Source organism: Lissotriton vulgaris, chromosome 3_1 (genome assembly GCF_964263255.1).
Source record: "Lissotriton vulgaris chromosome 3_1, aLisVul1.2, whole genome shotgun sequence".
In the NCBI taxonomy this organism is placed as follows: domain Eukaryota; kingdom Metazoa; phylum Chordata; class Amphibia; order Caudata; family Salamandridae; genus Lissotriton; species Lissotriton vulgaris.
Genome location: NC_141689.1, coordinates 1,855,207,577 through 1,855,219,671, shown reverse-complemented (window position 1 = coordinate 1,855,219,671; position 12,095 = coordinate 1,855,207,577). Strand labels below are relative to the sequence as shown.

The window sequence follows — 12,095 nt, the reverse complement described above, 5'->3', positions numbered from 1 at the left end:
CAAAGCCACAGCCAGTGGCACCGGAGCCACCGCAACCCTCTCAACCACAACATGAGGCTGAAACGGAGTTGTGTGCACCCAAAAATGGAGAAACTGAGATTGCACACATAGGGCATATAGTTGCATATCAGGGGACCCCAATTCACCCTGTTTTAGGGGAAGGGTCAGATGGCTCCAGGACACCCTGGCTTGTCCATTTGCCCATATGAAGGACAGCAGTTGCGAGCGCAAGAGCTCAAAAAAATGTTTGGTGGGAGGAACCGGCACGTTCACAAATAAAGAAAGGAATTTGGGCAGGATAACCATCTTCGCCAGCACCACCCTACCTGCCACAGACAGAGGCAACTTAGCCCAAATAGCAACCTTCCCTTCCAGCCACGAATAGACCCGACCAAAATTCAGGCTCCAAATGTCCTGAAGGTTTCTGCTCAGCCACACCCCCAAATATTTAACCTCTGTGGCCTCCCATCTTAGGGGGAACTCGGAGCAAACCTCCCTAGTGCCATCCGTAAGCGGGAACATCACAGATTTTGTCCAATTTATAGATATGCCAGTAAATCCCCCAAATCTTATAAACTCACGTAGCACTGGAGCAAGATTCACCTCTGGGTTTAGAATGTATAGGGTGACATCGTCCGCATATAATGATATCAAGAGGCTACGAGTGCTAAATCCTATTCCCCTGGCAGTATGGTGTTGCCGTATCCTCGCTGCAACCGGTTCCATAGCTATGGCAAATAATAACGGCGACAGCGGACATCCCTGCCTCGTTCCCCTCGAGATTTTGAAAGAGTCCGACACCATGCCATTCACTCTAACACGGGCCCCAGGAGCCTCACACAGCAACTTTATCCTCTTTAAAAATAAAGGACTGAACCCCATGCGCTGCAGCACCAAGAATAAGTACGGCCATTCTAAGGAGCCGAACGACTTAGTGGCGTCTAGGAATAATGCCGCAGCCTGAACACTTGGATGCAAATAATGTATAACTGAATATAACGTGCGCAAATTGTGCAACGTCGACCTCCCTGGGATAAATCCCGATTGGTCAGGGAGAACAATCATTGGTAACATCAGCTGTAGACGGTTTGCCAGCAATTTTGCATAGATCTTGACATCAACATTTATCAGGGATAGCGGTGTATAGGAGTCTAATTCTATTTCCGCCTTTTCTGGCTTCAATAATGTGATAATCATAGCCTCCCTCATGGATTGGGGCAGGATTTCCGCTTCCAAAGCCTCCTCGTATACTGCAAGTAACCTGGGTGCCAGCTCTTCAGCATACGTTTTATAAAAAGCAGTTGTTAGGCCATCCGGACCTGGGGCCTTATTCAACGGAAGACTCTTAATCACTTGTGCCACATCATCTTTCGTGATGGGCATATCCATGTTTAACCTGTGATTGTCATTAAACCACGCAAGTGCAATAGATTCTGGGAATTCCGACATGTTGTCAGTGTCCGATACCCCAGCTGTTCTATATAGACTGCAGTAAAAATCATGAAACGCATTCAACACTCCCTTTTGACCCTGACAATCTTACCGTCCATACTGTTGATCTTGTGCACAAATGTGATATCTCTCGTTGGCCTAATCATATTTGCCAGTGTGTGCCCCGGTCTGTCACCCTCGCCATAGCGACGGGCCACTGCATATTTACCAAGGAATTTAACCTCCCTATTCGCTTCTTCAAATTCCAGCAGTGTAGCTTTTAAAAGGCCCGCCGTTGTGGGGTCTGTGTGCAAGTTATGTTATGTTATGTTATGCTAATAACTTTTATTTGGCGCACAGCTGCCCCAGCGAAGGGGCGTCCTGGCCAAGTCCTGGCCAAGTATAGCTGACTCTCTAGATCTTCAATTTTTTTTTCCAACACAGTTAATGTCCCTCTACTGGCCTTGAGCAGTCCCGCCTGCCTAGCAATACATTGGCCTCTTATAACGACCTTAAATGCATACCATAAAGTAGCTTCAGTGTCCACTGAACCTGTGTTCGTGCCAAAATACGACTCAATATCCGACAGTATCTCCTCCTTAAATGCCTCATCTAATAGCGCATTCTGAGGCAGCCACCAGGTAAAAGCACACAGAGGAACCCCGGGCAAGGACAGCCGGAGGACACAAGGTGCATGATCCGATAGTGAAAGCGCCATATGGGACACCTCCACCGTCCAAGCCGCAACATCCCGTGATATCAGCCAGAAGTCCAATCTGGACCAGGCCTGGTGATGAGTGGATATACATGTACCCTCCCTCAAATTAGGATTCCGTTCTCTCCAAATATCAAAAAGCCCTCCATCCATCAATATGTTGTGCAGGGCTGGGCGCGCCTGGGGATGTAACGATCTAGCAGGGCCTTGTCTATCCGCAGTATCTGAAGTAACAGCGTTAAAGTCTCACCCCCAAATTACAGTGTGACATCCTATTGCTCTAATTCTAGACCACAGTTGTCTGAAAAAATCAGGGGAGTCTGTATTCGGGCCATAAACAGCAGCAAACGTCACCTCCCTTCCACCCAACCTCCCATTTAGTAGAACGAAACGACCTTCAGGGTCTACATATGAATACACACCTTTCTTTATGAGAATAGCAACCCCCCTAGCATAGCCAGAATATATTGCAGAGTATATCTCCCCCCATCTGCTATGCTTAAGTCTCTGCGACAGTGTCACATTAATATGCGTTTCCTGCAAGAAACAAATATCTGTAGCATGCCTCACTAGATAAGCATGACCTAGTCTTGCCTTTCGGCCATCGTTTAACCCCCTGACGTTCCAAGTTACAATATTCAGAGTTTGTACGTGAGTCATTATTTAGTCAAACAAGTCTTACATCATTGTCAAGTCTGGTTGCAACATGGTACTGGCAATATTTCTGTGTTACGTTCATGGCTGTTATATTCTGGCACGTAAAAAAGAACAAACCAACCCCAATTCCCACCCACCACCCACACCAACCCCCCAATCAGGTTGTAGCATATCCCACCCAATAACAACTTCTGCAAACATCAAACAGACCATAGGGAACCTTCCCAAGGGGGCGGGGGTAGGCCGGCGTACTCCCCTACTTTCGTAGGGTGGCCGGGGTTACTACAACACATGCTTCCCATACGTTATGGGTCAATTGAAATTATTTATCATTTCTCTTTTAGGGGGAGCCCACATATATCTACGTCAACGCGCAGCAGTGTAATGTTTATGGGGAATGCGAAATAGTGTACCACAGTAAACAGACCACCAATACTGATATGCAAAGTAAAAACATTTCAATCATTATCACTCAGCCTGTCCGTTGGTGGCCCGTCACCATCTCCCCTCTTCTTGGGCACCTTGCCAGCAACATGTTTAGCGAATTTGAGCGCTGATTTTACATCTGTGAAATAGTGCGCTGTTCCGTCATGAGACACCTTCAATTTAGCAGGATACAACAAGGAGTATGGAATCTGCGTTTGTGACAGGAGTCTCTTAGCTGGTAGGAATTCTCTCAGAGCGGCCTGCACTAATGGTGTGAAGTCTGGATAAAATGATATGGAATTCCCCTTGTGCGTGATCTGACTTTCTCCCTCGCCAGTCTCAAAATGGTGTCTCTATCCTGGTAATTCAATAGCTTAATCAAAATAGTCGTGGTGTACCACCCACTGGTTGCTTCGGGCCCAATGTTCTGTGTGCCCTCTCCACAATGAAAACCTTTGAGAGGTGCGGAGCAAACAGTGCGTGGAGGAGATCTGCCATGATGTCTTCCATTTTGGACATCGCTGTTGTCTCCGGAATGCCTGTGACACGGAGATTAGTTCTGCGAGATCTCGCCTCCAGATCATCGTTCTTCACTCTTATTACTCCCAATAGTTTATCCATGTGCAAAAGTTGTTCTTTTGTCTCCATTTAAAATTCGTGGAACTCTACATGCCGGTTTTCCAGGCCATCCAGCCGCGTCTCATGCACAGAAACTTGAGGTTTCACAGTGTCCAGTTGTTGAGTTAGTGTGTCCAGCTTAGAGTCAATACTCTTGAGACTTGTGCGCATTTCCAGCAGCAGGGCCTTCACATCATCGTCCCCCGATCCAGATTTCACATCCATGTCGGAACCACCTTGTGCCTCAGCCTCAGTGTCAGTCTGCCTGGTCGAGCGACGGGCATCAAATGTTATCTTCGGTTGTTTGGGATCTTGCTTCCCCACATCGGCACCGGAGTAAACGTCCTGCCCCAACCACAGCTCCCAGAGGTTGATTCATGCACAGGAGAAATGGGTAACCGGCGAACCTCCGACTTCACTCCCTGCAAGTTTCTTTTTAGTATAGCACCCAGTCGTAAATTACACCCTGGCTCAAGGACTCGGAAGAGCGTGGCAGCTCTATCACCTCTAGAGCTCTGTGTCTCGTGCTGCCGCCGTACTACATCTTACATCTGCCAGTCTCCCTAGTATGCCAGCCTCTCCCGTCTTATGGTTCCTGAACGTTGCAAGTGTCTTCAGCCCTCAGCCATTCACCAATCACCACTAGCGCCACTTATCCTCTGCTCAAACTATCACACTGGTCGGGGCACAGGTCGAAAATATGGCCTCCACTGAACTACCAAACACCCGCAGCTCCTCGCGTGACACTTTTAAAGTCAACTCCCGTGTCTCTCCAGCTACGGGCATCAATTAGCAGCCAGGCTTGGCCAGGTTCACCACAAACGACACACAGGCCAGACTGTACACGAGCCGCCCCTCTTGATCTAAAATGGCGGCGCAGCACTCCTCTTCATAAGCAAATAGCAAAATGCATCACAGCCGGATTCACATTGCTGTATATTGCAGTTTACCCGCAGACATAGATGTCCGTTAATAGCATTGCAGGCCGACGTAGCGCCTCCACCGCTGCGCGTCCCGGTCCTATCGTCCAGCGCTAGAATGAACTGATCTTTACTCGTGCATGGCAGCTCCACACAGAGCACACCCCAGCTTCAGATGCTCTCAGGGTCTCCGCACCGCTGGCAGTCTACCTCCGTTCGGGGTGCCTGCAGGGCGCTGCCATTTTATCAGTCCACCAGCCTCAGTAGAACGTCTCTTGCCTCCCGCTTAGCAATATCTCAGCAGGCCACCGTTCATATTACATGCGGGCGCAGCTCCGCAGCTCACATGGTCCCGGCCTCTCACCTCTCAGTAGCGAGCCGCATCCGCTTCAGGTCAGCGGACTTACGGCCTCCAGCTTCACCACCACCCCGGGCTCAAGTTTGGGGGCAGTCTGGCGTCAGTCTGTTTCGACGCTCTCGTCTCGGCCTGTCTCCGCTGCACAGCGCCCAGAACCTCGTCAAAACAGCACCGCTGTCTCTCGCTTCAAGCCCGGCTTGTGCTGCGACTTCTCCCCCACCGGGTCATAACTTTTAGCACACTCCCAGTAACATTCGGAGCAGGATAAATGCAGGATTCTTCCCCCGGTCGGTGGAGCTCGCTCAGAAAGCAGCCATCATGCAGCTCGGCTAGTCACACCCCGACTAGGTACCTTTATACAACCACCTCCATCCTTTTTCATGCTATTTCTATAGAATTAAGTGCCAACTACAGCGTTCTTTCTAACATGTTACACTTTGTTTTAGATCACAAATGTTTCGAGCTCGAAAATAATTCTGCTGCATGCGTGCATGCAAAAATCGTGTGTTTTCTCAATTTGTCCAATTCTGAGGCCTTCATTTTGGTGCAGGAATACCTCCTGAGCAATATCAATGGCAAGTCATTCAAAATTCTTAAATCAGACGGCCCTGAACTCCTACGTCCGCTTCTAGCACCCTACACTCCCCAGCGCACCCTGCGCTCGCTAGGACAGCACCTGGTGACGGTTCCTCGAACCAAGCTCTGCAGAATGGGCGGCCGTTCTTTCAAAGTTTTAGGGGCAAAACTTTGGAACTCCTTGCCTCTGCATATCCGTACCCTGACCAACCTGACTACCTTTTGAAAGGAACTTAAAACTCATCTGTTCTCCGTGATCTAACTCTCCTGCGGTATTCCCCCTCCCCTCAGGTACTGTCTAGGTTCAGCGCCAGGACGCTCCGTTGCTGGGGCAGCTGTTTTGCGCTTTAACAAATTTTTAACATTAACATTAACATCTGTTGTGACCTTTTCCCTCCTGAGGCGGAAGCCGGGAGGTCTCGCTCTCTTCTTTCTTTATTTTAAAATCTGTGTTTGACATTTTAACTTGGAGCCTCTTGCGCTTGACTAAGAAGCGCCAGAGACATTTTAATGTTTATGCTTCTCTGCGCTTGATTAATAGGCGCTAGAGACTTAGGACCCGAGACTTCCATAGCGCTCCTTAGCGCTTTGTTGTTCCAGATCTGTTCGCAGACATGCCCAGGAAATCTTTGATCTCCTTGTTACTGAAAAACCAGTATGTTTGATGCTGACAGAGACCTGGTTAGGTGAGTCGTCAAATCCCGATATCCCTACAGCAATACCCCCAGGATAGAACATTTTTAGGCAAGACAGATTGAAAGGGAGGGGTGGGGGTGTAGCACTTGTGGTGAACAAATCCTTTACATGTTCCACCATCCCTATGGATGCCATCACGGGCTCTGAATCCCTTGCCTTCTCCATATCACTGACACCTCAACAATCTTTTAAAGGGCTCCTAGTTTATAGGCCCCCTGGCCCAGCAGGGTCCTTCTTTGAGGAGCTCCAGTCGAAAATTTCGACGCTGATCCTTGGAGCAGAGCACTGTGTGCTGGCCGGAGATTTTAATTTCCATATGGATGAGAGTTCTGACCCTGATACAATTAAATTGATGGATATCATGTCACCCTTAGGCCTGATTCCCTATCTTTCTGGACCGACCCATGACAAGGGCCACACTCTGGATCAGATCTCCTCCACGTCCCCTATTGAAATATCGGCATTGCTGCCGGTGCTTTGGTCAGATCATCACCTGGCCACATTTTATGTACAGCGCATTAAGAAACCATTGAGCACTGCTCTGAGACATCAGGGACCAGTATCCAGGGCGTACCATCGGGTGACTCCGGAGATGCTGGCTCAGGCCTCTCTGGATCATTCCTTCCCTGTTACGGGCAATCTGGACAAAGACTTAGACAACTTGCAGTTGTGGCTGATGGATAGGCTGAACGATCTAGCCCCTGTGATTCCCCCCCGATCAACACCTAAACGGGTCTCTGCCCATTGGTTCACTGAAGCACTGTCGCACTCCCGTACGCAATGCAAAGTGGCCGAAAGGGCCTGGCGGTCACAGTATGATGCCGATGCTAGGCTTGTTTACAGAACAACAGTCAAAGCCTACCACCGGGAAATCCTCCAGGAAAAAAAGGCTATTTTGCCGGGAGAACTGAGGCAGCAGCCAACTCTTGTAAGGAGATCTTTACGATCGTTAGAGAATTCACGACTCCTCGATCTAATTCGACTCAGGTCGCCCCCTCTGAGTCATGGGTGTCTGCCCTTGCCAATTTCTTCACCAATAAGATAAAGCTGATTCAGGATTCTTTTCCCACGAGGCAGGTCGATGTTTCTCCTAGCCCCGTGGATGGACCAGTTCCATCGATTCCCTCAGGTCCAGTCCTGGGGGTGTTTCCGCCATTTTCGACATCCTCGTCTTTGGCATTTATGGCTAATCTTAAATCTGGATCACCTTTGGATCCTTGCCCTGCCAAATTCTTGGCGAAAATGGCGGATATTGTAAATCCTTTGGCAAACCCGCTCTTGAATCTTTCTCTGAGTCGAGCGGTGGTCCCGCAGGTGTGGAAGCAGGCAATGGTCATTCCCCTCCTTAAGAAGCCCGGCCTTGCCCCTGGAGATCTCGCCAATTACAGGCATATCTCGCTCCTTCCCGCACTGGCTAAGATCTTGGAGAAACATGTACATATCGTGCTCTCCAACTTTTTGGAGTCCCACGATCTACTACATTCCTCCCAATCTGGTTTCCGCCCCAATTTAAGCACCGAGACGGCGCTGTTGGAGGTGTCTGAAGCCATTTAAGAGTCGCTGGATTCGGGAGGCAAAGCCATGCTCGTCATGCTTGATCTGTCGGCGGCTTTTGACACCATCCCCCATGAGGGTCTCCTCGCCAGACTTTATGAGATCGGTCTGAGGGGGACGGTGCTCAGCTGGTTTAGATCTTTCCTAGCTGACCGACGACAAACGGTCTGGGCCTCTCCTAGCTCTGCAGAGATGCCGCCATTGGGAGTCGGAGTCCCTCAGGGCTCCGTGTTGAGCCCGACTCTCTTCAACACTTTATGACCCCCCTGGCGACATTGGTGGAGTCTTTCGGGGCCCAGATCGTATCTTACGCCGACGATACCCAGCTCCTCTTTACATGTCGGAAAGGAGAAGATTTCGACGGAGAGAGTATCCGTGAGTGCCTTGGGGCTGTTTTCAAATGGTTCCAGCTAAACAGCCTCAAGTGCAACTCAGATAAATCTGAGATACTCTTCTTCGGTTGCTCATCTGACCCAGAGTGGCATGAATGGTACCCTGCCGACATGTTCCCTCCAGCGCATTCGTCCCAGTTAGCTAAGAATCTGGGAATTAAGATCGACAACGGGCGGACATTAAGATCCCAGGTTCTGGCTCTCTCGGGAACCTGTTTTGGCCTTCTCAAGATGCTCCGGAAGTTCTTCCCCCTGCTCTCTGAAGAGCACAGGAGGACTACGGTCCAGGCCTTAATCGGCTCAAGGTTATATTACTCCAACATTCTATATCTTGGCCTACCGGAGTATCTCCTGCAACGCTTGCAGGTGGTTCAGAACGCAGCCGCGCGGGCTATCTTTGGCCTCCACAGACGGGCCAGAGTATCTAGCCTATTGCAGTCGCTCCATTGGCTGCCTATCCGGAAGCGAATAGAGTTTAAGGCCTTGACACTGGCACACAAGGCCTTGCATGCCTCGGGAGCTCAGTATCTCCAAAGGAGGCTTGCCTTTTACCACCCGGCTCGATCCCTGAGATCTGAGTCTCTGTTCCTAGCAGTGGTTCCCAGAGTAAATAAGGCTCGCATTGGAGGACGCTCCTTCAGGCTGCGAGCTCCGCAGCTTTGGAACTCTCTTCCACTGACACTGCGCAGTACATCCAATCTACTGGCCTGTAGGAAGGGCCTTAAAACATGGCTCTTTGCCCGGTAGTGTTCTTCCTCTCCAGTGCTGGATCCCCCTACTCTCTGTAGTGGTCCTGTTTATGTTGTGGTTGTCTGTCCTTTCCGGTCACTAATTAAAGCGCTGGGACACTCCTTTGGAGTAGCCGTGCGCTATAGAAAAAGAAAAAAAAAGTCCTAAAGAACTTCACCAGTAGGGTATTATGGCCCCATTCTGGTTTTAGCTGCTTGGTATGAGGAATAACCTGCAGTTTTGGAGTTTGCACACCCAATTAATTCAGATTTTCCCTGTTTACAGTCAGTTTCCAATTAACAAGTTTTGTCAAGTTTTTTCTGGCGAAATTTTTACAAGGAATATTTTCACAGGTGCACTAGTTCCACACAACTCGGAAACCCATGATCACGCACATACACTGTCCCAATCATATTATTTAACTAGGTCTTGGAATTAGATTATACAAACCTTTCTAATTTGAGAATACTGGAAATACATAGTTATTAGTTTACATACTACCACTGTGCAAATTTGCGAAACGTTTAGTCCAGCAAAGAGAAATGCTGCTTAATAAAACAAATAATAAATAATGACTTTCTTGAACCCGCAACTTCTACCTACATGTAGTGAGACAGATGTCTGAAATTAGCTCTTTCGGTGCAATTTAATGAAGTGCAAAAAGCTTCAAAAAAGCTGCAATGGTGCACAGCGGCTACAAATCTATACCAATCAAAAGCCACACACCATCGTCTGTGTATTGCAAGTAAGATTGCCACCTTGTTGTTTTTGTTACATGCCTGGCTTTTATTTTTAAATCCAATCTAGTTAATTTAAAGAGGATAGTAGTGAAATACAGTATTGTTCCCGTTTGAGACTTACACCTCAAATTATGCCCATGACTTGCAGTGACTGACTGTTGTGTGAGCTTGCCTGAACTTAGTCATTTTAGCTCCTCTTTTCTGACATAATCCAGTGACATCTCTCCATACACCCAATAGAGCTGTTTGATTTTGCATTCTCCATGCATTGGAAAGGGAAGCTGAAGCTGTCTGAACTGTGACCAAGGGCCCAGTTCCTACAGCAACTAGGGATCCAATCACAGCACAGAAGGAGACAAGGTGGCTTGCCTCAACAAGATACACAAACTGTGCTGTCCTCATGGCAACCTCGCCTCGCTTTGACCTGCCTCTGAAGGCCATAGCGTGGGCCACCAGCAGACTGACAGCAGCATGTCAGAGCTGGTGCTGAGAGCCCAGGAGCATTCTGGAAAGTAGAGATGCAGACAGTCTAAGAGGAGACAGCTAACACGTGAATTATACATTTCAGTTTGGTAGTGCAGGATCAGGCATTCAAATGTGTAAGTCTAACACTCGATGCTTGGCACTTGGGAGGGTCTGAGAACTGCCAGTGGGAGTGTCTAAAAGTGATTAAGGAGTTGTATGAACTGAAGACCCACAAAAAAGAACTGGAGTGTAACCAACAACTAAGTTCACAAAGGATACTAACAAAACCAACCAATATTAGTTGTAAATTACTGTTACCTGTATTCGACTATTTCCCCAGTCCGCAACTATAATATTTCCATTGGTGTCAACGGCTACTCCCGTTGGCGCATTGAACTGCCCATTTCCTTCTCCATTGGAGCCAAACTTCAGCAGGAACTCTCCTTCCGGATTAAAGACCTGAATTAACATAAAATAGTCAAGGCTTACAACACAGTGGTTCAGAAAAGTATATATTGTCCTGAGCAGCTCAGGTATGCTTTTGCAACAAAGATAATATTTTGAGAGACAGAGTATGTCACTGCCTGCTTAAAGTGCAAGAGTAGCTCCTGGTGGGTTTGGAGTCCCAGTTGAGAATCGAAAACACTTTATAGTTTCACTTTCTTCAAAAGTTGATACTTGACTTGCCTAGCTGCTAGATCGGGAGGGGTAGGGGCTCAAGGATAAGGTAGGGCAGTAAAACAGAACTGATAATATGGCGAGCCTCACCTCTGTTTACCTCTGAAATGGTGGAGCAGGCACCACAAAAGAGAGTCAGATATAATAGAATGGTCCGGTAATTGTGGGGAGGCGAGAGTGAATATTAAATTAAGAAAAGAGTTCGATCAATCAATCAAACTTATTTTAATATACAAAATTAATGTTCATAGGACTTTTAGGCCCAACTTAAATATTCACAAATGTAATACATCACAGTAGTCAAAACTATATCACACGTTAAAGCAATTTTACAATCTACTCTAATACCACATTTCATTAAAATAGATTTAATATATAAAGACCTCAAGCAGCTGAATTCAGGACAACTAAACAACCAACAGACCAGTTTATCTGGCCTTCTATTTATTCATTTACAGTCTGTTGGATATAGGAAAAGCTCATTATCTCAACTCATAGACAAACCCCCTGTAAAGAAGGAGATCTCCTTAAGGTATAACTTGATCCTTGAAGAAGTTGATGGTGAATTTTTGTTACCCGATTCTCTTTGAGGTTCTACTTTTACAGATCGCAATTTGCAGGAAGAGTGGGTTACTTCGTTCAAAGTTCTGTGGGATATTGTCAAGCCAGCCTGATTGTGCAGGAACCCCCTTTTTACGCTCCATAGAGGATATTATTCACCCCTTAGACTTTCAAGATTTTCTGAAGGGAGCTCAGTTGCCTGTGCTAAGTGCGGACTGGTTGCTGCATCAAATGCGCACATGTTTTTTGAATGCCCTTGCTTAACTCCTTTCTGGGATGCTATAAGTAACACACTCTCTATATCACTTGGCCTACAAATAAATTTTGATCTCCCACTTGTGATCTTTGGGATTTTGGATGGGGTTCATGGTCAGGCAAAAAACCTTCTATTTTACTCCATCCTACTTGCTAGAAGGGAGATTTGTAAAAAATGGAAAGACTCTACACCACCTTCCTTCACTGACTGGCAGACCTCAGTCCTACAGGCTCCCAATCGTGACCTACTAAGATCTGGTAACCAGGACAAAAAGGCATTCTGGTACTTGTTGGTGCGGGGACATTGAGTTGGTCGGGGTTTTT

General features: G+C 47.6%; 1 protein-coding gene across 3 annotated transcripts in view; it reads right to left on the bottom strand.

Annotated features, from left to right (window-relative positions):
• TRIM2 (tripartite motif containing 2) overlaps window positions 1-12,095 on the bottom strand; it is a 460,803-nt gene that overhangs the window by 35,780 nt on the left and 412,928 nt on the right. For all 3 annotated transcript variants that reach the window (XM_086962313.1, XM_086962314.1, XM_086962312.1), the window contains exon 11: window positions 10,596-10,736. In XM_086962313.1, coding sequence (XP_086818439.1) covers window positions 10,596-10,736 — 141 coding nt within the window. The remainder of the gene's footprint in view (window positions 1-10,595; window positions 10,737-12,095) is intronic.